The 27161-nt window shown below is 39.4% G+C and overlaps 2 protein-coding genes across 2 annotated transcripts in view; one reads left to right on the top strand and one right to left on the bottom strand.

Annotated features, from left to right (window-relative positions):
* The window catches only part of LOC127053211 (uncharacterized), a 361256-nt gene that overhangs the window by 203929 nt on the left and 130166 nt on the right, over positions 1–27161 (top strand). The window lies entirely within an intron of this gene.
* The window catches only part of PRKAR2A (protein kinase cAMP-dependent type II regulatory subunit alpha), a 138540-nt gene that overhangs the window by 42149 nt on the left and 69230 nt on the right, over positions 1–27161 (bottom strand). The window contains exons 3-4 of the mRNA XM_050957510.1: positions 4136–4188; positions 1230–1313 (exon numbers count right to left, since the gene is read on the bottom strand). Of these exons, the coding sequence (XP_050813467.1) occupies positions 1230–1313; positions 4136–4188 (137 nt within the window). The remainder of the gene's footprint in view (positions 1–1229; positions 1314–4135; positions 4189–27161) is intronic.

Genomic DNA, 27161 nt, shown 5'->3' with positions numbered 1-27161 from the left:
AAGAAAGTTATACCAGTGCAACTTGTGTATATAAACAAGAGCTGAGGAAGGTCAGACCACAGATCTACAATGCCTAACTATTCAGTTATAAAATTCTTGTTAAGACAGCAGAGTATCACATATCAGTTGCTTCTACTTTGGATATTGCAACAGTGTTTCTGGGCAATCCACAACCATGCTATGGAAGGATACTTTAGATTCTTATTTTCTGCATCAGAGGGTGGTGGCTCACTTCACACTTCAATGTACTGTTTCTTTCTCAAGAGTCATAACCTAAAAGCTACAAGAGTTTAGAAATTTTCGTACTGCTTCTTTTAATAGCTCTTTGTGATTCTCAAGGTAGCAGCAGCAATAAGGCTGTCAGGCCTTTGACTGTTCGGCTACCTTGGTTTCACAGTATATTACAAAAAGCATTCTGGCTCTTGGCCTTCTGGCTTCCAAAGCTTGTCTAACCAACCTGCTACGTAAGACAGTGCTGCTCTTTTGTGAGGGGCAAGAAGCGATTCTGTTCAAGTTCTACCTGACTAAATCACGTTTTTTACCCTCTGGTTTCCAACAGCCAAAAAGATAATTGGAATCCTGTGATGGTTCAGGGCAAAACATTAGCAATGGTTACAAAGGAGAGCTCAGGATTCTGAGCTCAAGACTTGACTGGAGAATACTTATGCCATCTAGCTAGTTTTATTTAAAAATGTATTCAACTGTAATTTAAACATCCTCATATTCTGTTACTAGTTTGGGGGGTTAGATTTTTGAAATAATAGAAATTCTTCATAGTCATCTTTTCATAGAATCATAGAATATTAGGGTTGGAAGGGACCTCAGGAGGTCATCTAGTCCAACCCCCTGCTCAAAGCAGGACCAATCCCCAACTATTTTTTTTGCTCCAGATCCCTAAATGGTCCCCTCAAGGGCTGAACTCACAACCCTGGGTTTAGCAGGCCAATGCTCTAACCACTGGGCTATTCCTCCCCTCATTCAATCAGGAGAAGATGACTATAATGGAGAAGATTACCTGGATCTATTTCTACTTAAATCTTTTACAAGTTTGATATTTGCTTCTTAGTTGAATCCTCCTTTGTAATGAGGCTATTACAGGATACAAATTCAGATGTCCTTGTATTCCTACAATACTCCTTCTGCAATATTCCACTATTGAGAACAATATAAATAGCTAGTAATTATACATACGGTAAGTGACTGTAGTTCGAACATTGAAGCAGTACTACCTGATCTAGGTTTTTGAAGAGGAGTATATCTTTGCATGCTTCCTGCAGTCTACATCTCTGCTCATCTGTTTTTGGATGAACTACCTGCAAAGAAAAACAAAACAAAACCTGTCATGACAGTGAAGAGGTCTGATCACAATCTGCAGCATACTTAACCTCACAAAGTGAATCACAATGTTAAGTAAGAACCTTGATGTAGCTGGAACCTCAAAAGAATGAAAAGTGAAATAATGTATAAAAGAAAAGTGAAAGAAAAAATAATATCTGAATAGCGGCAATAATTGTTCAGGAACTCATACTTAAAAAAACTGATATTCTGACAAAGCATATTTTTAAAGAACATCCAGACAAAAACAAATACTCAAATATTTAGAAAATTTAACTGAGTGAGCAAAAGCTGTTTTACTATTGCTCTTCAATGAACTATTTTGTTGTTTTAATATTCCGCATCATAACAGCTCCACTAATACTTAACGAGAGCATTTGACATATAAATATGTCTCAAAAGTAGTTGTTTGAGAAAAAGAATTTATTTTTAAAATTCTGGAATTCTTTTCCACTCTTTCCCACTTCTGAATTGTTTAGTGATCTTCAGGCAGCTGAAACACAAAGCCTGCCTAAGAGACTAGATCAGAGTATGGCATGGAAGGATGGAAAAGAAACCCGCCCTCCTGCACACACACAAGAACTTGGAAGAAAAGGAACAAGAAAACAATTCCAAGTAAAAAAACAAAAAGTCAGACCTCTCTTTTCTTCTAAACTGTTCTATTTTCTCTTTCCTCCAAGTTCAGAACGTAGGCGAGCAAAGAGGGACCAGGCACCAGTTCAACTGCTGTGACCATGTCTGATCCAGAGATCTCTGTGCCTTTTACAAGCAAGAACTGGAGAAGAGACTCATGACCTTTATGAGAATGGGAGAGGTGAAGCTAGTGCAGAAGGAGCTTCTCCCTGACAAATTACCCTTCCCAGGCACTTTCAGACACGGGAGGTCAGCAACTAAAATCTTTCCCTTGCACCAGTGAAAATTAGTCATTCAATCCTAAAAGATGGGCTTATAAAAAGAAAACTGAGATCTCAGATGACAACAGTTTGTCCAGTAGATTCACACAGCTTACTAACAACAAAAGTTATTTACTTTTTTCTAAACTCAAAATTAAATTAAATTAATAGAAGTAGACTGTAAACCATGTTTCTAGAGAAAAATAGCCAAGAAAGAAATGAACAAGGAGGAGAAACAGAGGGTATCCCAGCAATAGCAACGTATGTAGCCTCACAGTAAGTGTTGATTCCACAAGCAAGTGTATTTGCAACTCCAATGGCTACAACTTTCTAGAAGGTTCAGATTTTGATGCAGATGCACATGAGAGTGGGGTCTATGTGGACAATAAATGAATTTGAAATGTTATTTTTTGAAAGCCTTAAATTCCACTGAAAGTATCTGTAGTACTGAAAATCTTGATGAGATCCAAAATACATGGTATACTACCCAGACACCTTTGTGAGGATCATAGTAGAAATACCTAGACAGTACAAAAATCTTATGGTACATGTTTCTAGTGGCCATAACCACCAGTAAATCATCTAAAGAACTTGAAAACTGAAGTTTTTAGTTTTGGTTTTCTTCAGATGTCTTCCCAGATAAAGAGAACAAATGTTCATTTCTTCACTAAAATAATTCCTTATTATAATGAAAACAAAGTCAAAGTAAACTCACTGGGGGTTAAAATTGGATAGTAAGCAGATAAGAGGATGAATTGATTCAAATTAACCACATAGATAGCCAGGATTCTGAAAGAAAGTTGCACCATTAAGTAAAAAAGAATGAGAACACACTGAAAAATCTGATGTAAAAACAATACAAGTCAAAATACTACTCAGGAATCAAAACTTCTAACATGGCGGTTCTCAAACTTTTGTATTTGTGACCCCATTTCACACAGCAAGCGTCTGAGTGTGACCCCCCCCTTATAAATTAAAAACACATTTTTAATATTTAATACCATTATAAATGCTGGAGGCAAAGCAGTATATGGAGTAGAGGCTGACAGCTCGCGACCCCACGTAATAATCTCATGACCCCGAGTGGTCATGACCCCCAGTTTGAGAACCTCTGCTCTAACACAAATGAATCCATTTTTCAAAAACATATTTGCAGTTACTAGACACACCTATCATCTATTTTTCAGTATTTTGCAATAAAATATTTAAAAAGAATCTTCTCCTTTGAATAAATTAAAATGGCTTTAGATTTTCACAATATTGAAAATCTGACATATCCTTAAGACTGACAAGGCAGCTGAGCTTCATTCCAAAAGTACAAGTCCCTAAAGGAAATATGAATCCCTATCAACCAAGATTTTGTTATATACAGTAGCTCTCGAGAAATACAATTACAATATCTGAACTGTAATAATCCCTATAAATTGCCTGCATTTAAAAAGATACAACAATCGGTGATTATAGGCTCAAGCACATTTCAACAAAGCATTTCCAATATAAGCAGCAGGTAAGCTCTCCCAGAACAGAACTGTTTTGACAAGAAAGGCAGTGAAAAACATGAGAGGTATTCTAGGCATCCGGACAGAGAGCTGTGCTAAACCTTCACTAACTCGCCACACTAGCACCAGTGCTCCAGGAATTGTCTGAACAAGTGTTACTTAAGCAGATAATTAGGCCTATAGATACAATTTTAAAATCTTTTTGGACAACAAATTTGTAAGTTAAAGCCCATAATGCCCAAAGGAATGCCCAGAACAAAGAGACTTAGTATTTCAGAATAATTCTGCTTTGTCAGTAATTATTTCATTTTGCAGAATTAAATGTAGAACTGACAAGGGGATGATGTGCTTCACATGTACATTAATGTATGCAAAAGACTATGCCAGATGTGATTTGCCCATTCTTACCCTTGGTTCTGTATCTTCTTCTTCCTCATCTGGGTTGAAGGCTTCAGCACAAACTTAATAGGAAGAAGAAGAAAAAAAGGTTACACAAAAGCTCTATTTCACAGGAGCATAAGACAAATAAAATGTCAATTCCTTCCCTCTAAATTTGCCTTTCTATATTTCACTTTTGTTTTTAAAGTGATTTTTTGTGAGAATAGTATCACAGTGTTAAAGGATGAAATCCTATTTATTATCAGAATAGCTACATTACGGTCATATCCAGACACCAAAGTGAGGGGCATGTAAAAGACTGAGTAAACTTCCTCCACATTGGCCAAAACTACCTTTTAAAACTCTACCTCTAACCAGCAAGCTTACCTTCAAATTATAAATACCGTGCTCTTATGCACACATACAGATTTCAATTCTCCAATGTCTTATAACCACATTTATAATGATCATGAACATAGATCCATTCACAAAACTTTTCCTAAACATTAGAGGAAAAACCATCTTGTAGCCACGACCCCTCATTCACATACAACATTTCAAAACTACATACAACACCTATAGATTCACACAAACCCTTTATTAACAAACAAAACACAAAATGTAACCAATAAATATAGTCTCCATTAAGGCTATAAGATGGTGGCTTAGGATGAGAGTGTGAAGATGTGGACTGTGAGTCATGGAACGCAGGTAGGCAGGTTTGAAAAGGGGAACTGATTAGTGGAGTATAGATGGGTTGCTGAATGACTAATTTGCTTTTTATGGTCTGTCTTGGAGAGGAAGGGAAGAATATGGAATCTATCCATCTTAAAGTTCAGGGTTTTTTTGAGGAGGGTGGTAGAGAATTTCCCAATTTTTAAGTACGTATTAATACTAATAACTACTCAGATGGGTAAGTATCAACTCTTGGTATCTACTATCACCTGCACTCCCCCCCCTCAGAGTCCAACGTTTCATGCATTCAATTACAGCCTGCCCCGCCGAGCTGTAGTCCTTCCCAATGTCTCCTGCAGAACCCCATTTCTCCTTGGGCACAGACTATTTCTGTGTCTCATGCACCTTTCACAGTATACGAGCATTGTCCCATAATGTATCTTCGGAGCTAAGCCACCAGTTCTCAACAGGGGGTCCAAGGCTCCCTGGGGTCTGCGAGCCCTTTCAGGGGGGCTGCAGAGCCCCGCCACTGAAACCCGGTGCCCCAAGCAGGGAGCGGTGTGGGGTGGAATCCCAAGCCTGGTGCCCCCCCCATGGGACTGAAGTGGGGAGAGGGCTGAAACTCTGAACTCCCCCCGCCCCGCTGCTGAAGCCAGGAGCAAGGGGGGCCTGAAGCTGGGAGCAGGGGGAGACTGAAGCCCCTAGCTCCCCCTCCCCCCGCTGCAGCCAGGAGTGGTAGGGCTGAAACCCAGAGCTCCTCCCCAACCTTCTTGGAGCAGCAGGGCTGAATCCCCAAGCTACTCCCACACACTGCAGCCAGGATGCAGGGGGGGCTGAAACCTTTAGCCCATGGGTAGAGTTGAGGGAGCACGAGGGTGTTGTCCCCCCCCGCCCAAACTGCAGTACCTTACCTAGAGTGGGGAAGTCCTGGGGGGCAGCTCCACCCCAACCTCCTCCTCTCCCGCAGCCCCCCTCAGGACCTACTCTCTGGCCTGGTCCTAGGCCAGAAGCCAGAGCCAGGCAGTGAGGGGAAGCTGCTCCTCTGGCTGGTGGTGCCATGCCATTCCCTCCTCTGCTCCTGGTGCCCGGGGTTGCAGCTGCTCTTCAGCTCCCGCAGGCTGTCAGAGCTGCCTGGACGGCTCTGGGGCCAGCAGAGCCCTCGGGGAGCAGCCACCGGCACACAGCCCCAGACAGGTGGGTAGCCTGCAGAGGTGAGTCGGGGGTGGAAGTGATGCTCCCTCCTTGCATCCTGCTGTGCAGAGCTGGCCAGAGCCCTGCCAGCCCTTAGCGCCCCCTCCCCCCAAAACAGAAGTCAAACTAGGCCTATGCCCAAGAGTTTTCACCTCAGCCCAGAGTCCTGAGTCTCCCCTACCCCTGCTTGGCCCTGGAGTTTCTATAGCATGTTGAAGGGGGCCTCAAAGAAAATGTTGAGAACCCCCTTGAGCTAAGCAGAGGTGATGCGTTGGAGGAGCATGTGAGGTCATGTGCCCCCTCCCCCTAATTTGCTGCTTGGCTTGTACTGAGCATGCTCACATGGACTAAGCAGGTTCAGGAACATCTTTTGATGCTGCTGCCCTACCTCTATCCCCCACTATCTGCAGCTATGGGTTGTTTCTGGAGCTGAGCAGGACTTCCTTCTTGTAAGTCTTTGCAATACATTCCAGAAACACTACATTTAATATATCACACACAAAATATATATTATATAATTTCATACACTCTCCCCACATTACATGAACCACATGAAAAGGGGTTCCAAAGAGGATGGATCTAGACTGTTCTTAGTGGTACTTGATGACAGAACAAGGAGTAATGGTCTCAAGTTGCAGTGAGGGAGGTTTAGGTTGGATAGTAGGAAAAACTTTTTCACTAAGTGAGTGGTAAAGCCCTGGAATGGGTTACCTAGGGAGTTGGTGGAATCTCCTTCCTTAGAGGTTTTTAAGGTCAGGCTTGACAAAGCCCTGGCTGGGATGATTTAGTTGGGAATTGTTCCTGCTTTGAGCAGGGGGTTGAACTAGATACCCCCTGAGGTCCCTTCCAACCCTGAGATTCTATGATTCTATGATACACACAGAGATAAAAGACTTGGAAGCCACTGATCAGAATAGTTCAATTCTGTTATATAGCCAAAAATATATAATCAATTGATGTTTATAACACCCAATAATACATACTTACATCAGTACACACTAGATTTTAATCACCTATATCTGCATTAACAAAGTGAAAGCCCAGCATTAAAATAACATTAAATAATCTTTTTGCACACCATTTAAAAGAGGACACAATAGGCAGTGAACACTTATTGCATGCATACAATGAGGTTATGAGGAAGACGATTCCTGGCCAAATGACTTTAACCTTTAGTTATTACTGAAACAATCATGATGTTAGAGAGTCAAGGTAGGGGGAGGTAATATCTTTTATTGAACCAACTTCTGTTGGCGAGAGAGACAAGCTTTTGAGCTTACACAGACCTGAAGAAGAGCTCCTGTGAGCTCAAAAGTTCTCACCAACAGAAATTGGTCCAATAAAAGATACTGCCTCCTCCATCTTGTCTCTAACATCCTGGGACCAGCACAGCTACTGTTACCATGTAAGAGAAGCAATTATAATGGTTGTTTTCAAGAATTTTGATGTCATTTTAGTTCAGTTTGAGTGTTTCAGGGTAGACTTTTCTTCCACTGCAGTTTCATAACTAGTAAAATCTGGTACATAATGACCTTTCGGGGAATATTAAGAGCCAAATATTCTCCAAGTTCTAGAAAGATAAGTCTTTAAAAGAAAATGTTTCTATTAATTTGAGAGCTTTGACAGTTCTTACGTATCTAGGTGGACTTCGATTACATTCACATGAGATGCACATATGCGCAGACACAAGGTGAAAAGTCATTCTTGTTTTTACCTACTTCTGCTCTTGCTTTAATAAGGGTAGTCTTGCAGCTAAGCCTGTACACCATTTAAAATTTTAAAAGAAAATAGACAGGCATGTTCTTTTGTACTTTATTCATTAGCCTGACAATACTGAAAACTTGGCAAAATGCCCAGCTCATTACAATGACATCTAAAAAATTAATGGATTTAGGAAGAAATTAAAAAAAAATAGCAGGTTTTAAAACTCTAGAACCAACTCTATTTGGAAGTTGCTGAATACTAATTTAGAGAAGGATACAGTACTGATCACCAATAATCTAGTCATTAGTCTTTCATAGGGGTTACAAAAATCTATCATTTTAGCAACATTTAAGGTGTTTGTATATGTTCCATAAGCAGAAAGGTATAAATACAGTCACTATGTTAGCTAATTAAGTTTGAGTCCATTTTTTTCTGGGTTATGTGATACAGCATGGCCAGAGGGCAGCAGGAGAGGGTTAGAAGGGAGCCTTATTCTCTGTAGAGAGAAGAAAGTTTGCTATAGATTAATTAGAGCACCTGAAGCCAGTCACCTGATATAAACCCCCTGCTTCAATCGGACAGGGAAAGGTGTTGGAACAGAAAACAGTTTGAAGGAGTAGAAACAGAGTTGATTGGAGTTGGAGCAGAGAGCAGTTTGGAGGGAAGCAGAGGGAAGTTTGGAGAAGTGCAGCGATGGGCTAAGACCACCAAGACCCTAGGTAAAGGGACACCTGGCTTGTGCAGAAGAAGGGCAGGAAGCCCCTTCCCAAGCTGAAGGGCAGGAGAAGGAAGTAGCCCAGGGGAAGGAACCGCTAGTTCAAGTAGTTTACCATTATCCCTAGGGCCCCTGGGCTGGGACTCATAGAGGGCGGGCCAGAGTCCCTCCCTCTCCATTCCCCTCCTCTAGGACACTAGTGTGGCAGTTAATATTTCAGTTCAGGGGCAAGAAACAGCTCCCTGAAACCCCCTCCCTAAGAAGAAAAAGCGCAAGACCCATCATAGTAGTACCGGCAATTTGCCACAGTATGAATACTAAAACATAATGCAAACCATTCATTCACATCACAACAATGAAGCCAAATGCTGAAGTCATTAACTGTATGAACAATGACAAAACAGTCCTGTGGCACCTTATAGACTAACAGACGTATTGGAGCTTAGGTTTCGTGGGTGAATACCCACTTCGTCAGATGCCGAATGCGGTATTCACTCATGAAAGCTTATGCTCCAGTACATGTTAGTCTATAAGGTGCCACAGGACTCTGTAAATTTTTACAGATCCAGATTAACATGGCTACCCCGCTGATGTATGAACAATATCTATTGTTCATTGTCTAGTACATCAGTAGGCGAACAGTTTATTCTCTCTCTATTAGTTTGGAGTAATTTGAATATGTCTTGATGGTCCATCTCCACCATTTGATGACCATTTGATACTAGTTTGCTGACGAGCAATCAACATCTTAGAAGGGCTTGTTCAAAGACTCCATTGTGTTCTGGTGGGGAAAGATGAAGCCCTCCATGTTCCAAAGAAAGGTAGTATTATGAGTGGATAAGCAACCTAACAAGCTACAAACCCCAGAAGGGTAAGTATACACTCATTCTGTATGACAAAAGGTACACAAAAGGGAAAATTATTTATTAGCAGTTCTGTTTGTAAGTCTTCCTCTTCCTTTCATCTTACAATAGGGATCATAATCTACTGTGAGAGAGCTCTGAAGATTCCATAAGTAACATCTTACAAGACAGACACTCCCTGCTGTAGATTGTGTGGTATCCTATTCACTCAGTAATGTCAGCAAATCAGTCTAATTATCTTACCAGTAACTGGAGTTCATTCCTCCTCCATGCAATAAGGAATCTTAAATAATTCTGATCTAAACATGCTAAAAGTCAGGTACCTTCTGATGTGTAGTTAAGAACTTAAGAGGCCACAATACAGGCCAAAGTTTTCTCCAGCAATGTTCTACCCAATATCCAGAGTTTGGGCTTAGACTTTGTCCCCCTCAGTTGTGTTGAGACTATTGCTAAGAAGCTCTTGTTGGAATTAAGGAATATCCTTTCAAGATTTCCCCCAGACAGGGAGAGTTTGATTACCATGGCTTAGACAAGCAAACACAGTGGTTCTTAACCTTTACTGCAGCCTGCATCCCTTTTGTTCTCAAAATATGTTCTCGCACTCCTACAATTAGCTTAAAACACTTGAAAATAATTTGTTTGTATATTGTCTGTATATTGCAGTAATTGTTAAAAATGTATAATGTTAATAAATACATAGGTTTAATGAAACAAGGTAGTTGTATTTACGTGCCTTTGCTTAATTTATGTTTTCAATGATTTACCTTCTAAAAAAATCTGGCATGTCTCGCACCCCCAGAAATGGCATCGTGCACCCCAGGTTAAGAAGCACTGTTGTAGGTGGTGAGGTGTGGCATTTTATTATCAGCAGTTGTGTGCGATAATCTCTCCTCTTACACCTTACTGCTTGCTATCACCATTTCTTTTAACAATAAAAGTACAGTATTGTAAATTGAAGGAAAACAACAAGGATGTGGCTAAAGTAATCCACTCATTCATTAGCTCCACAATAGACTACCACAACTCACTGTATCTGGGGCTGAAGAAGAAAATAATATAGAGGCTCTTAATCATGTAAAACAAAGCAGACCCCCTTCTCAGGGACAGGCCACTGAGAGAACATTATTCCTATGCTCTGATCCTTACACTGACTCCCAGTCCAACTGCACTGCCAGTTTCAGACTCTGGCGTTGATTTTTGCCATCAACAGGTCAGGACCCAGCTAAACCAGTAACCACATCACCCTCCATGGCCAGTTGTGCTGTTCTAGGACAAAACAGCTAACTAAGCCCACAATGCAACGCATGAGAGCCATAGATAAAGGGTTCTTGATTAGGGGGATCTGAGTGTGGAATGAGCTTCCAAAGGATTTCAGACTGTTCCATAATCTGTTTATCGTTAAGGCACATCACAAGATCTTCCTCTATGATAAAACCTTCCCAAAAAACTCTATTTTATAAATACACCCACACCTCTAGATATGCATATCAAGGTTCTCAGTGGACCTACAAGGCTATCAGAAGAACCCAATGTGGAGCTATGCGGTTGAGGGAGGCTCTGAAAGAACACTTTAAAGTCAGCCACAGTAGTGTTCTGTGCTGGAGAGTTCTCTGGACCTGGAGCTTTGAGTGCTGCTAAGAACTGCACAGTGCTTGCTGTGCATTTATAAATAGGACTGGGTATTTTCCTGATGGTTATGAATTCTGTGGTGCTTGGTATGCATTTACAAGTACTGTTTGCTTTGACTACCATTCTGCAATATTAGTTGTGAACTAATAAAGGTAATTTGATTATCCAAAAACAGAACTTTATTGGGTGGGAAAAAACAGTGCAGAAAAGTAATGTGCAAATAAGCCACACAGGCAATGCTATACCAATTTTTAACGTTTCTATGGCTGATCTGTAGCTGTGCTTGCATAATCTCTTCTCCCCACAGGCCCAGGAGATCCAATATTTCCTGTCTACTCCAGGCAGGAATCAGTTGGGCAGTTGCACATAAGAGTGAGCAGCTAGGTATGTTCACCATGATGGGCAGTCAGGAAATGGCATTTCAACTCTGTGACCCTTGAGTAGAGGAGTTTAACATAGTACCAGAGCAGTTACTCTTGCAGGGAATGGGGCACTGGGGGACAGCTGCTGGAGGACTGTTACAGTTAACACCGCTCACGCAGTATCTAAACTCTCCTGATGTCAACCTCAGTAAGTTGACAAACGCTTTATGCCATTTGGGGAGCTAGTTTTATTGTGTTGCTATAATGGCATGCATGTCAGCTAGAGACAAATCTGAGTGTAGCTATATGCATAAATAGGTTGACGCAAGGCATCTTACAACAACCTAATTTTGTAGTGTAGACCAGACTTAAGATAAATATGACAAAGAAAAGTAACTTAATAGGCAGTTCTGTTTGTCATATAATCTGTCTCCCATACTACTTACCCTCCCACACCTGCTCAGGGATTGCTTTTACATAGTGAGCCCTTTTCCATTATATTTCTGTCTTTGTTTCACTCTGGAAGTTTCATTGTGGAAGTGGGTAGGCTGGTGCCTTTATTCTGATTTTAACTGCTCTTGCTTCCTGGTAGCTAGAACAGTAATACAATATCTGTTGACAGATGCGGAAGAGAGGAGATATAGGACAATTAGGAATTCTGAACAACAGATTAAATACCGTGGAGTACTACAAACTCACAAACTAGCAACAAGGCTGACATCCTAACAAATGACAATCAAATGCCCTGTCCATCCCAGTATTTTACAAAATTAGTAATGCAAGAAAAATATTGTATGTTAACATCTTCTAGTGCATCTCCCTGCGTATTCAGTTTTATCGCCATTTATTTTAATTTGTAAGCTGCTTGGGGAAACAGACTATCTGGGTCTTTTACAGCATGTTATCTCTTTAGATTTTTATATCAAGTTAATCACCATGGTGCCTCAACATACTGTCTGTGCTTGAAAAATAATGCTGTGCATCTGTTCCTTTTGCTGCCATTAACTATATACAAAACCCTTTAGCATATTCATGAAAAGTTAACGTAAGGACAACTAAAGGTTACCCATAAGTAGGTTAAATTATAAACATTGATCACACCAAGCTGATCCTTACTTTTTCATGAAGAAAAAAAGGTAAAATGCTCCACTATCTTATATGAGTGAATTAGCACTATTGGCTATTTCAGTGTATAACAAACAGATATTTGTGGGAAGCCTACATATACAGACTATCCTAAAGATAAGTTTTGTTAGCATTGTCTTCTTGAATCCATCTCTGATAACGAGACAGTGGAATCAGACTTTGCCTACGATGGAATTTTTACAACTGTAGCTACACTACTGCAAGACATGGCACACCAGTGTAAACTATGCCTTGCACCAGTGCAGCACATACACATCAGGCATTTGCATCACCGCAGCTACACATTTACCCTAATTGTGAGCTCCACTGTAAAAAGAGCGAGTACGTTCGTAAAATGTCACAATAACCTCGAACAAGTGTTAATGGGAAAAAGGTGCAAAAACAAGATGCGCAGACTGAATTAGTTTAAACAAAAAGGCCAAGTGATATCACTCAAGGACTGTGTTAAGATCATGCCTGGTTAGCAAGAAAAGTGTGGAAATGAAAAATCAGTGAACCAAAATTGGAGTGTCAGAAACTAGACCTAACTGATGGGCAGAATACTACATCCTCTCATTATTCTGCCCAATACTCCCTCTTGGAGGGATGGAAGTTGCATTTTCTATCTTTGTTGTTCTGTGTGTGTGTGCGCGCGTGTGTGTGCTGTCTTCTAGGAAACAGGATCGGACTTTAAAAGCAGCAACAACAGCTCCAGCCCATTCCAGCTAATTTCTCCCTCTCTCCAAAAGGACAGTTATCACCATCTTTAATAACATCTATAAAAACCTGTCAAACGAGTTCTTTTTCCTTTTAAAAACTCTCTCCAGCTAAAGGGTCTTTGCTTTCTCCATCATCACTGTCCCATCCTTGTATAGTCCTTTGTTCATGACATATCATGTGTGTTACAGAACAAAGTCCTTGCGGCTCAGAGCAAATATCAAAATACATGTAGTAGCTAGGATTCACAGGTGAACACACTCAGAACTCTCAAGAAGATTGTATCTGGGCCATAAGTTGGGGCATCAACTCTGCTTTTTCAAATCACCAACTACAAGGCTCAGATTGTGGAAGATTTCTGAACTTCCAAAAACGTGAGTTAGAATTATGTTAAGTGGGACACTCAGAGTGCAAACAGCATGCCAAAAACCTCAAACACCAACAGTGAAGTTTACATTAGAGATGTTCTCATATTTTTCATTTTATATTTTTCTTATCTTAGCAAATAACAAAGACCTCCTTTGTCATACTTTCTCTGCACTCTTGGAGATGGCATTTTCTGTAACTTGAACATAGCCATGAATCAATATTAATATATTTTACCGTATAAATGCTTAATTTTTCTTTTTTTTTTTTTGCATCTAATAATGGACTTATGAGTGGAGTAAACCCAAGGCAAGGTGTTTTGCAATTATTCCTTTAAAGTGTCCACTTTGTGCTACATTTAAGGCAATATTCTTTGCATAACAGAAGACTACAACTTTAGCAAGCTCACATCTTTGCCTTTTTAGTTGTTTATAGATCAGTGACTGCCATTTTGACATTTTGGGAATCTCAAAGAAGAACCGACATTGCTCCTGAATGACAGTGACACTAAGAGCTGGAACAGTTTCTAGTTCTGGGTATGTTTCAAAGACAATGATGCCATCAAAAAAACTCTCATTTGTATGATGAAGCTCAGTGTCCTGCTTCTCAGCAATGATCCCTGCTCAATGGCACGTTTGGACCTGATGAATCCAAAGACACTGATTTACTGCAATTTGAGATGAGCACAAACCCTGTTTCTCTAGTTACCCTGGGTGAGGGTCAGCAGCAGCAGGGACGAACCTAGAATTTGTGAATCTAAAACCATGAGTCTGTTGCCTGAGCTGAGGCACTCAGGTCAGTTAGCTCTAAGCCAGGAGCAGACTCAAACCACTACGTGGGTCCAGCTTGGGTTACATTAACATTTACATTTACATTGGAAGAATCCTGTTTATGTTATCTTCAGTTCATTTGATTACTTGTTTTCTACCATTTACTTCAACTCTGGGCATGTTAACCCTGATACATTTATAAGTTGATACCAGTAATCACTAACCACTACTCACTCATTTGCACTACTGAACAACAATTCTCACATTTACCACAGTCAGATTCCCTATTCTCATTCTAACACTGAAGACTACGAAATAAGATGAGCTAACCAGCTTTGTAGAGAAACAGTTTATCAGATGTCCTGCCCATTTTCCAAAAGTTTCTAGAAAGCCAGTAACACCCAACAGTTGACCATCAGCTCCCTTCTCTCCAACGTTCAATGACAGTTGATTCCACCACCATGCCCCCTTTCTCCATTCAGCAATGACTCCAATCACTCCCTTTCTCCTCTAAGATTCTAAACAGGTTTATAACTTTTATAACCTTCCTAATCAATAGGCATAACAAGAACCTCGATGTTCTTATATCTTCTTTTAAATTTTCAGAGTAGCTACAGCTTTCATTTATAGATTAAAATTAGGGACTAGTGTTTTTAGTGTAAGTAATTTTTTCAAACACTTCAGTGACAAATTGAAAACAAAAAAAACCCCAAAAGCAGAAAACACTGTCTTTCAGAATGCTCTCTCTCTCTCAAATAAAGCCCAAGAAAAAATTCTAAAAGTTAGAGGTATTTGAGGGGGTGAGTATTTAAGTGGCAAAGGAGAAAATGTGTTGATTTTCAATTCTGGAAACCCTGGTTCAAATTTAACTTACAGTAGAAAACAAGTAAAAATAGGTATCAGAAGAGCTATTGCTTAGCCTAATTTGGAAAAGTCAGTCTCTGCTCAGGACTGAAAGGGCTGCATTGGCAGAGCTGCACTGTAAATCTTATGAAGTGCCCATGAGTTTGGCACCTCTAGCTCTCATTACTGTCTTTCAGAATATTGCAAAATATTGGGGAAATGAATTACTGGACTACTCCTCATAATATTATCTTGCCTGTGTCAAAATTCCCATTACAGCATATCAGCAAAATACTGCATTAGTTCGACTCATGCTGGCACCATAGGCTAAATTTTATTGCCATAATCTCTGTCACACACTCCCTCTTCTTTAAATTAAATCTTTTCAGTGATGTGATGTGTGCAACTTGAAGGGCCAAGCCTGGGCCCTGCTTTTTAAACAGTCTAGGATAATGATCATTTCTCCATAGGAAACATTCACAGAATTATACAAGTATCTTTTCCTCCAATTGCAATTTCAGGTATACAGTAAGCCAAAACGTTTATATGGTGCTTTATAACATGACTATCTTATGTTGTCTTTTAAAATAAGCCAGTAAAATACAATAAACAGCCATAAAAATAGGTTAACCTAGCCACGGGTTAAATTAAATAGACTTGTTAAATATAGTACAGTATTAAAAATACTAAGATTAAGTTCCCGTAGGGACCAAACAGGGAATTTCCTGAGGGAAGACATAAAATGATAAAAGTAATTTATGAACAGCAAATCTAAACTGAAATCTGGCACCTCTACACTGAATAAATATCACTTAAACAACAATTCTTTTGATAGAGCTATGAAGCAGACTACTCACCGCAGTGAAGACACCACGGTAAGTAGATCTAAGTTATTCACGTAGCTGAAGTTGCTTAACTTAGATTGATCCCTCCCCCAGTGTAGACCAGGCCCAAGAATAATTACTTTTAAATCTGTTATAGAATGTCCAGGGAGATGGAAGTGTTCACCTACTGGCTTTTGTATGTTATCATTCCTCATGTCCAATTTGTGTCCATTTGTTCTTTTACATAGGGACTGTCTGGTTTGGCCCATGTACATGGCAGAGGGGCATTGCTGGCACATGATGTTACATTAAAAAAACCTGCATAAAGGGAGGCTTGATTTTTACCTCCTCGTCAGAGAAGCCATGTGCCAAAGAATGAATAAATCCACACAGTCACTCCTTCCTTTTGCAGTGAAGGATCTCTTCGAATAAAAAAGTGTATAGACCCTTGTGGCGATAGAGAGGTACACATTATACCATACACACACAGAATTTGGTATTATAGACAAACTAATTTTGGTTAATTTGAAAGCAACTGCCTAGCATTTACATAGCATTCCATCTTCAAAGCACTTTGTAACAATCAATAAACCTCAGAACACTGTGAAGGATTTCTCTATTTTACAGATGAAGGCTGAGGCACAGAGAGATTAAATAATTTCCCCAAGGTCATCTTGCGACTGAACCAGGATTACAACTCTTAAGCTTCTGGCTCCCAGTTCCGTACTCCAGTAAATCTGGGCATCCCATTAGATCCCGAACTGCTCTGGATGTTAAAGTAACACAGAAGCAGAGTACTTTGTACAAAATAAGTTACATCATGCTACAGAACTGATTAAAAACAATGTAACTTTATGTGGAAGCAGTGTAGAAGGAGCTCACATTCTGACAATGCCTTGATTTTGACTATCACAATTAATGTTTGATCAGTAATTCAAATTTGCTATTTAATTTTTACTTCAATTCTCCGAATGGATATTTAAACAGAATTTTAAAAAACAACAGCTCGTTAGTCATTTGCATTATACATGTTGTATGTGTCCTGATAGATTAATACAAGGCTCGTATATAGGTTTGCTTTCCCAGCTTCAAAAAAAACAAGAAAGAAAAACAGAATGTAAACACACTGTTGATCCTATTCCACACACTCCACTGAGGGGCAGCTTTCTAAGAGAGCCTCCCTGACGATGCAGCTGTGCATAAAAAAAGATCTTCTGGAAAACATTATGCTACTGCTATTTCAGCATACCTCGCTTTGCGCCAGGAGGCAGAAGGCTCATTTTTAAATGTGCAATGTTTTATCCAATTTCATAACCACAAGAAGTGTGTCACTGATTCAGATTAAACTAGCAACTGAGCACGCACAAAAAAGTAATACTTTATCTTGGTTACAAACAGCAGGGAGAAATGTTTAATTTTACATTTAGCCTTTTCTGTAGAGTACTCAAGACTCTTAAGATTCTAAGAAATGAAACAGTAAATCTGTGTTTCCAAGATCAGCATGTGTCACTTACACACAGATTTTTAAATGCAAGCAGATAACAGTAATGATTTAGCTGATGAACACAAATTAGTCAGAGTATTTTCCTTCATGGAAACAGGAAACCCTCCCTCTCAATGCCCAAACAGAGAAATCCTTGCACCTTTATACCTTCATCTGTAAGATGTGAATTGCAAAGACAAAGGCATGTATTACATGAAAGGAGAACCAGCACCCTAGAAGTAGTGCATAAAAAGGCCTTTGAATTAAGATGCAAAGAGAAAGCAGCAGTACATTTAGTGTTGAAAATTACCTACACCTTTTCTGTCATCTATCATTACAGCAGCTTGAAGGATGTCTAAGTCAGCGGTTCCCAAGCTTTTTACTAAGTCGACTCATCAACTGCATTTGTCTTCTGTGGAGACACACACAATAACTAGTATTTTTAAATGTTTTTGATTCAAACACAAACAGAAAATTATGTGCTTTTCACACTGCTAGCACCTTTCCCCAGCCTCCTATTCCCTTCTGTCCATCTACCTCAGCCTAGCCCCCAAGCCTCCCTCACTCTTGCTCTCCTAGCCCTGCCCCCCACCCCTGCAGCTTCAGCCAGCCCCCTACTCTGGGTCTTGCAACCTGGTGCATGGGGTCACAGTGCCACTCACTCAAATTTGTCCTGGCCACCTCTCCATCATGGACAAGACAAATCTGCATGGCACTGTGACCTGGTGCACCAGGCTGCAATGGGAGCCTTCACAAGCAGGAGACCTGGCTCAAACCACCCCTTTTCCCCTACACTGTGGGTGGCCCCATAGGGGGAGTACTTTCAGGACATGTGGAGGTGATGGTAAGGGGAAGGAGATAGTGACAAACAACCACAAATTCTTCCCAGAATCAACCACTTGGGAAATGCTGGTTCAAGTCCTAGATGGCATTTGTGAACTAATAATCATTTTAGAAAATTATTTTCAAGCATTGCCTGTAAGTAAAGATGGCTTCATACCTGTGTCAATAGATCTAAAACTGGGTTTACATAAGAACATAAGAAGGGCCATACTAGGTCAGACCAAACGTCCATCTAGCCCAGTATCCTGTCTGCCGACAGTGGCCCATGCCAGGTGCCCCAGAGGGAATGAACAGAACAGGTAATCATCAAGTAATCCATCCCCTGTCGCCCATTCCCAACTTCTGGCAAACAAAGGCTAGGGACACCATCCCTGCCCATCCTGGCTAACAGCTCCATGAACTTCTCCTGTTCTTTTTTGAACCTTGTTAGGGTCTTGGCCTTCACAACATTCTCTGGCAAAGAATTCCACAGGCTGACTGTGCATTGTGTGAAGAAATATTTCCTTTTGTTTGTTTTAAACCTACTGCCTATTGATTTCATTTGGTGACCCCTAGTTCTTGTGTTATGAGAAGGAGTAAATAACACTTCCTTATTTACCTTCTCCACACCTGTCATGATTTTATCCCCGTCTATCATATCCCCCCTTAGTTGTCTCTTTTCCAACCTGAAAAGTCCCAGTCTGTAATCTCTCCTCATACAGAAGCCGTTCTATAGCCCTAATAATTTCTGTCACCCTTTTCTGAACGTTTTTCAATTCCAATATATCTTTTTTGAGATGGGGCAACCACATCTGCACACAATTAGTATTCAAGATGTGGGCATACCATGGATTTATATAGAGGCAACATGATATTATTATCTATCCCATATGTAATTATTCCCAATGTTATTTGTTTTTTTTGGCTGCCGCTGCACATTGAGTGGATGTGTTCAGAGAACTACCCACAATGACTCCAAGATCTCTTTCTCGAGTGGTAACAGCTAATTTAGCCCCCATCATTTTGTATGTATAGTTGGAATTATGTTTTCCAATGTGTATTACTTGAAATTCATCACTGAATTTCATCTGCCATTTTGTTGCCCAGTCACCCAGTTCTAAGAGATCTTATTGTAGCTCTTCGCAGTCTGCCTGGGACTTAACTATCTTGAGTAAAAAGCAACAGAGTCCTGTGGCATCTTATAGACCAGGGGTAGGCAACCTATGGCATGAGTGCCGAAGGCGGCACGTGAACTGATTTTCAGTGGCACTCACATGCTTGGGTCCTGGCCACTGGTCCGAGGGGTGCTGTATTTTATTTAATTTTAAATGAAGCTTCTTAAACATTTTAAAAACCTTATTTACTTTACATTCAACAATAGTTCAGTTATATATTGTAGACTTATAGAAAGAGCCCTTCTAAGATCATTAAAATCTGTTACTGGCACGCGAAACCTTAAATTAGAGTGAATAAATGAAGACTCGGCACAGCACTTCTGAAAGGTTGTCGACTCCTGTTATAGACTAACAGATATATTGGAGCATAAGCTTTCGTGTGTGAATACCCACTTCGTCAGATGCATGTAGCCATGATGATGATGATGTCTACATGCGTCTGACGAAGTGGGTATTCACACACGAAAGCTTATGCTCCAATATGTCTGTTAGTCTATAAGGTGCCATAAGACTCTGTCGCTTTTTACAGATCCAGACTAACACAGCTACCCCGCTGATACTTTGAGTAGTTTTGCATCACCTGCAAATTTTGCCACCTCACTGTTTACCCAGATCATTTATGAACATGTTCTTTTGCGTTTTTCTGCAGGGGGGGCACAAAAATATGTGGGCCATATGAATTCTGTGCTCCTGCACAGGCGCAGAATTCTGTCAGGAGCATAGAAGGCTCCTAATATGATTAGCCACATACCCTGCAAAATCTACAGGAAACATTTTGTATAGATTCTAGTCCTCTTAAATTAAAATCACTTTTCTGTTACATGCATTATCCACAGAAAAACTGGAAAGAAAAGTTCAAGTTACCACAGAAATGGAAGCATATAGAGATCTCAAAGCAGTTATTATGAGAGACTGTTTCAGGGAGAATTTTTTTTTTCCTATATCCAGCCTTAAAATGGGGATCTAGTAACTAAAGTCCTAGATGGCTTGGGATCTTCTTGAGGCCTTTCTCACCATGTAATATTCCCATAATTGTGATCAGCAAATACATTTGTGCTTTCATCGGTTTTCTCTGCTTTTGCGAAAGGCTGGTTGAAGTTTCTGGAGGGGCACAGAGTATTTTTCAGGGTGGATAAAATAAATCAGTTTAAAATTAAACTTGAAATTATGACAACTTATGTTCAGGACTAAAATTACTATTAGCGATTCAAATTATTTAAAGAAAAAATGCTGCATCAATGAGTCCTCAAATTTTAATGAGTTAAACAGAGCTGCTTTTTTAATTACATACATAAACGGGGGGAACATCTAATTTTGAGGTCTGCTTAAATGTTTATGAATATGTCACAATGTAATGCATTATGTATATTATTTTCATGCTTTATAATGAAGCAAATTTTCCACATGTAAATATTTTCAATTTGTTATGCAGAAAAGCTTTTCCCTTCATCATTTCTGGTTTCAGTTAGCAGCAGGTGCAGAGAGAATATTTGTTTTCATTTGGATAAGCTCATTCAAAATTAAGAAACTGGGAGCTGAAAGAGCAGGAAAGCTTGTTTTCCTTTTATAATCTATGAATGGAAACCAGATGGGAGAGGATGAGGTCTAATAATTCTAAACCTGAAGACGATGAGGCTGAATTTTCAAAGGTATTTAAAAGGCACCTGAAGGCCCAGTGTGACCAGAAACAGTCCATCAATTCACCAACTACAATTAATACTAGCTTTGTCTAATAAATCAGTTTTAAATTAAACATATTTCTTGATAAACTTGTTTTTCCCCCCTTATGTACCAAGTACATTTAAGGTAGTTTTATTTAATAAACAATTTTTAAATGCTATTTTGTACATTTTTATTGAATCTAATTACCATCATAATGCAGCTCAAAACAAATCCTGAGGGGGAAAAAATAGAATTTTTAAACACAACTTTACCACATTTTACATATGTTATATAAAAAAGTAAAATTTAAGAATCTGCATAAATGGATGTTAAGATATATAATTGCTTAATAAATGCGTATAGATAGAGTCTATCCTCTTGGTTGGTTAAAAGGAGTAACAAATTTTGTATAAAGCCTTTTCAGGTATCTAAAAGGGTGTCATCAGGAGGTGGGAGAAAACTTGTTCACCTTAGCCTCCAATGATAGAACAAGAAGCAATGGGCTTAAACTGCAGCAAGGGAGATTTAGGTTGGACATTAGGAAAAAGTTCCTAACTGTCAGGGTAGTTAAACACTGGAATAGATTGTCTAGGGAAGTGGTGGAATCTCCACCTCTGGAGTTATTTAAGAGTAGGTTAGATAAATGTCTATTAGGGATGGTCTAGACAGTATTTGGTCCTGCCATGAGGGCAGGGGACTGGACTCGATGACCTCTCGAGGTCCCTTCCAGTCCTAGAGTCTATGAGTCTATATTTGGTTGCAAATTAATACAGTTTAATGCTTATACCAACCAACCAATGTGAATACATCTTTTAGGACAAGAATTAAAAAAAAATCAGTAATTTAAATCCTTCCACGTTAGTACTTTTTGTCCACCTGGTGATTGATTTGTATTGTGTGGGGGAGGGTAGATGCTAGTTGGGTCAGGTATTATAAATAGTAGCTTTTATATTATGCATTTTATATTAAGGATCAGCACCTACGGCTTTAGACTAGACCAGGGATAGGCAACCTATGGCACATGTGCCGAAGGCAGCATGCGAGCTGATTTTCAGTGGCACTCACACTGCTTGGGTCCTGGCCGCCGGTCCAGGGGGCTCTGCATTTTAGTTTTAAATAAAGCTTCTTTAACGTTTTAAAAACCTTATTTACTTTACATACAACAATAGTTTAGTTATATACTATAGACTTATAGAAAGAGACCTTCTAAAAATGCTAAAATGTATGACTGGCACGTGAAACCTTAAATTAGAGTGAATAAACAAAGACTTGGCACCCCACTTCTGAAAGGCTGCCGACCCCTAGACTAGACCTTTTTCGGTATGATCAGAAATATAAGCATCACTAGCTGTTATCACGAATCATTAAATATTACTTCAAGATGAAATCTAATGTATCTATACAATATGTATCAACTAACTGAAGTTACATTTGCTAATTTCTAAAAGTAAATTCCTTTTCATTATTTATTAAGCGGCAATTACGCATGAAAATTTTTAAAGAAACCTCTGTATTCCAAAGAGAGGAAAAGGTCTTCTTTCCATTAATGTAATGAATAATGACTCATATTTCTTACATGAAAGCACCCACACAGTGCCATCACTACTTTCATCTGCCCTCCCACACACTTAGTCCCTGCACTCATATCAGCATTTTTAAAGACAATTTATTGTCACTTGTAGTTATGTCAGTTCTGCAATGAAGACCAGCAAAAAATGACAAGCACGTCAGATTTTTGTAACAGAGAAGCCACAAGTAACAATCTGCATTTCTAACATAAATCTCTTACAGATTATAGTTTCCCTGTAAACACTCACCAGGGGTCACCATACCAGTAGCAGTTCTATTAAAATTGCAAATAGTGAAACATGAGAACTCACTAAATATCAGAAGAAGCCAAACCTCCATTTCCAGTTAATTTCTTCAGTCCCACAATCCAGTATGTTAAAAGTATGGAAAGTACATCATTTATACTGAATTAGTTACCCAATTTTCCTCCATGAATGACTTAAGGTTAAAAGATGTTGGCAGAGAAGAGAAGAGGCAGGTGGCACCCACAGAGGAGGAAAACACTTTATACTATGGTTAGATGTGCATCTCAGAGGACAGAGCGCAGGCTTTGGCTACTGTCATTATTGGGGTGTCCAGAAGGAGCGTGGATTAATTCAACAGGACCCCAAAATGTCATATTATATCGCCCACAAGAGGTTAGACTTGAGTAAAGTTACAAAAGTATATCAGGAGACTAATATAGTTCACAAGCTCTTCATCCAGCTAAAAAAGAGTTTTGCCTACTCTGCTAACAGAGCTACTGGTAGTTTGATTCATTTTTCAGAATATACAAAGGCAAAAGACAAAAGTTGTACTTCAGTTACCTTGACATTTAAAAACAACACTGGTGAATATGTTTTGTTTTGGTTTTTTTTTTTTTACAAGGGTTCCATAGTTACTTGCAACTCTTTGTAGTGTGTACCAATGAAGCATAAACTATGATTACCAGTCAAACAATAAACTTGTGTGGGTCTAAGTCTTACAGACTGAAAGTTAAATGATTCATCAAATGTCTTGTTGCAATGGAAGGTCATCTTATCATGACTACAGTACTCAAAGCAATGCAAATGCATCCAGATTTATATATTTTATTTTGGCCTTAAGAATACAAAGATTTTCTCTTTTCACCTAGATCAAACTGGAGGAATTTTAGTTTCAGTATCAAACAAAATTGTGTTAAGTTAAAATAAATCCAAAAACAATTTTTCAGCTAGTTTTTCAATTTGACCAGAGGTAATTAGTTCATATAATCAAGGCTACCAATATGCTTAGCTGGACTTAATTTCTGTATTAAGGGCCTTAATACATTTCTGCAGCACTCTATTCAAACTAGAATTTCTGAAGCAGATTCAGGTATATTCCAAAATGGAAATTTTTGCTTGATTAAATACAAAAATGAATTAAGCATGAATAGACATTCAGTGAGTACAGCTTTGCTTGTGCAGACTGATATTAAATTCAGTTTATTTCACACTGCTGCCAAGTTTTCCATATGCCATATTTGTGTATTAACATGACCATATTGTAGAAGTTGTTTGGGGAAGGGGGAAACTGAAATGTTGGCATCCAGGACACAGCTGAGACTTTAAGCAATGGAAAGACGATACCATCCTTTTAGCTCTCCTTGTGATATAGTCTTAAGTGGCTGTTCTTGGATGGGGGAGAGGATAGGGAAGATGGGCAAGCTAAGTTTCCCACCACAGAAACCCTTGACATCGGTGGATCCTATGATAATGGATAAGTAAATTATCTGGATATTACTGCTAAGGGGATCAGCAATGAACACAGTGAACTTTATTATTTTATTGATTTAGTTTGGTTTATAGCAGTTCTCAAATAGGGGCCTGGAGCCCCCTGGGGAGCTGCGAGCAGGTTTCAGCGGGTCCACCAAGCAGGGTCATTGTTAGACTCACTGGAGCCCAGGGCAGGACACCAATGCCCCATTGTGCAGAGCTGAAGCCTGGGGTGCTGAGTTCTCCTGTCTGGGGTTGAAGTTGAAGCCTGAGCAACTTAAGCTTTGCGGGGCCCACTGTGGTGTGGGGCCCCAGGCAAATGCCCTGCTTTCTACCCCTTAATGCCAACTCTGGCTTTTATATGCAGAAAACCAGTTGTGGTGGCACAGGTGGGCTATGGAGTTTTATAGCACATTGGGAGGGCCTCAGAAAGAAAAAGATTGAGAACCCCTGGCTTACAGTAAATATTTTAACATTATCTTAAATGCTCTGGGTGTCCTAAGCTTCAATTGCCAGAAACTGGGAGGGGATGACACAGGATGGATCAATCAACAATTGCCCTTTTCTGTTCATTGGCCATTGTTCGAGGACAGTTTAGATAAACCATTGGTCTAATCCAGTACAGCCATTCTTAAGTTCTTAGCTATCACCCACCTAGCACAGTCTCCATTATCCTGTCTAGTTCAGTGCATCTCTGTCCCTTGCTGGTGACTGCTCCACATAAAATAAGAACCTACTAACGCTACTAGCTGGAGGAGTCACTCTCTTAATTCAAGCTGTAAAGGCTTGTGTTTTCAGCTTTGACAGACCCAAGTTTGAATCCTGCTGTCAACCCAAGTGAAAGGGGTCTGTGTTGGCAATTTTGTTATAGTAAACCTATATGAATTTTTATTCAAATATTGGAAATAATCACAACAAAAGGTCCCCAAATGCACTGATTTTTAATGTTTTATCCGTCAAAAAATCCAACAGCTTCCAAGGGCCTAAGCAGCCTCTGGTCTCACTGAAATCTGAAATGGAGCCCCTGATAATCACCCCTTTATTTCCATCATTGCTGTTTCCACCCACTGTGGCCAGGTGGCATTTATACTGTTATGGTGACAGTGGAGATGGCACAGTTACAATAATTTAAATTCTTTTTCGTATCACATGAATACCGTTTGAAAGAAATGCTGCAGTGTTTTTAGTTTTATGATGCAGTTTCTTTCTGGGGGGAGCTTTCCGAACAGCAAGAGAGTTGGCTCTCTGCCTTACTCTAACTGGAGCAGATTCTTGGGGCAGAGTTCACCCCGTGGAACAGAACACTGGTGTTCTAGACAAGATTCCTGAGAGAGGATTGCCTGAGGGCTGTCTGACCACCTCTGTTCACGAAACGTTGTGTTTAATGCTATTAAAATAAGTTATAGTCAAAATATAGACTGTCACTGGTTTTACCTTCAACAGAAAACAGACCAACAAGGGCCTAAAATTTTGCCACCTTGCAGGGGTGATAATACACAAATCCATAATGTGCAAAAGCTACTTTTAATAAATAAATAATTCCATCAAATATATTCTAAAATTAGTCAATGACGTTCATCTTTGCAAAGATCAGTAGCTCCTCTGGTTGCAGGTAATAATGTAAAAAACAAAAATCATGTACCAGTGACAAAGGTTGTATCTATCCTAGGATTCTGTAGTAGTATCCAGCATTTAAGTGCTCATTGAAAATATTAATAAAAATATTAAATTTTAGAGAGACATCTTTAGCTGAAAGTATTACCTCTGTGACCTACACAAGAATGTAGGACAAGGATATATTTCTAGCAAATTGATATACTCAATTATCAATTCAGAAAAAAAACCACTAACCAGCCCTCCTTACCTTCCATCCAAAGCACAAGGCTATGAGAGGACAAATCTATTACCTACTTAAACTTTCCTGGGAGATTAAATTTCCTGGTAATGCTGAATTTAAAAGGCAGAGAGGAAAATATTTTTGTGCCTCTCTAGCATCTTACATCCATGGATCTCAAAGAATTTCATAAGTTCTCTGCATCCCTAGCATTTAAAGTTTTATTATAAAGATGAAGCCAATCGTAGACCAAATTACAAGTCATTTGCAGTCTTATTACTTAACTGACATCAGAAACCACAAAAGGCTGCAAATAATCAGCACAAGTACACATAACAAGTGGGGGAAGGAGAACGTATTTAGAAAATCGGAATACGGTCCTTCTAGCAATATTCAAGTGGGATCATGGTTTTTCAAGTGCTTAAATTTGTTGAAGTAAGCTCTCATATAAAATAAACACGTACTCAAATCTTTGAGATATAAACTTGTAATTACATCTTTGAGTTCTGATAAGAAAGTGCTTATCAAAACCAAATATAAACTCCCCAAAATCAATCACTACACAAGTCTCCCCAAGTTCCACCACCACCTCCAGCTAGTCTGACTTCCTAAAGGCAATGTTTCTGCCTGGTTTTGAAACCAAAACCTCATGCAAGGCAAACACAATATCCACTACACTGCAGAAATGCAGTTCAAAGACTCAGTTTAAGTCAGTCAGATTTACTGGGAATCAGTAAAGGGTCACAGATTGCAGAACTAACTTCCCACCTTGGTCTGAGAACCCAAAGTTAGCTGACCTTCAGATCACACTTCAAAAGCTTCTCTTTTTACCAGGGACCTTTTATATATAGTATTATTATTGTTAATGTCACTGTTAAGATCCAGGAATTTTTTTATACAAAAATAAACCAAAATAATTAGATAACCTCTTGATGGAACTGCAACTTTATTTACAACTGAAGATGTGAAATAAATTGAGAACCACTGCCTCAGATTATTGTATTTAACACCC

Source organism: Gopherus flavomarginatus, chromosome 6 (genome assembly GCF_025201925.1).
Source record: "Gopherus flavomarginatus isolate rGopFla2 chromosome 6, rGopFla2.mat.asm, whole genome shotgun sequence".
In the NCBI taxonomy this organism is placed as follows: Eukaryota; Metazoa; Chordata; order Testudines; family Testudinidae; genus Gopherus; species Gopherus flavomarginatus.
The sequence above is the reverse complement of the archived record's forward strand: the minus strand, read 5'-3'. Positions and strand labels throughout refer to the sequence as shown.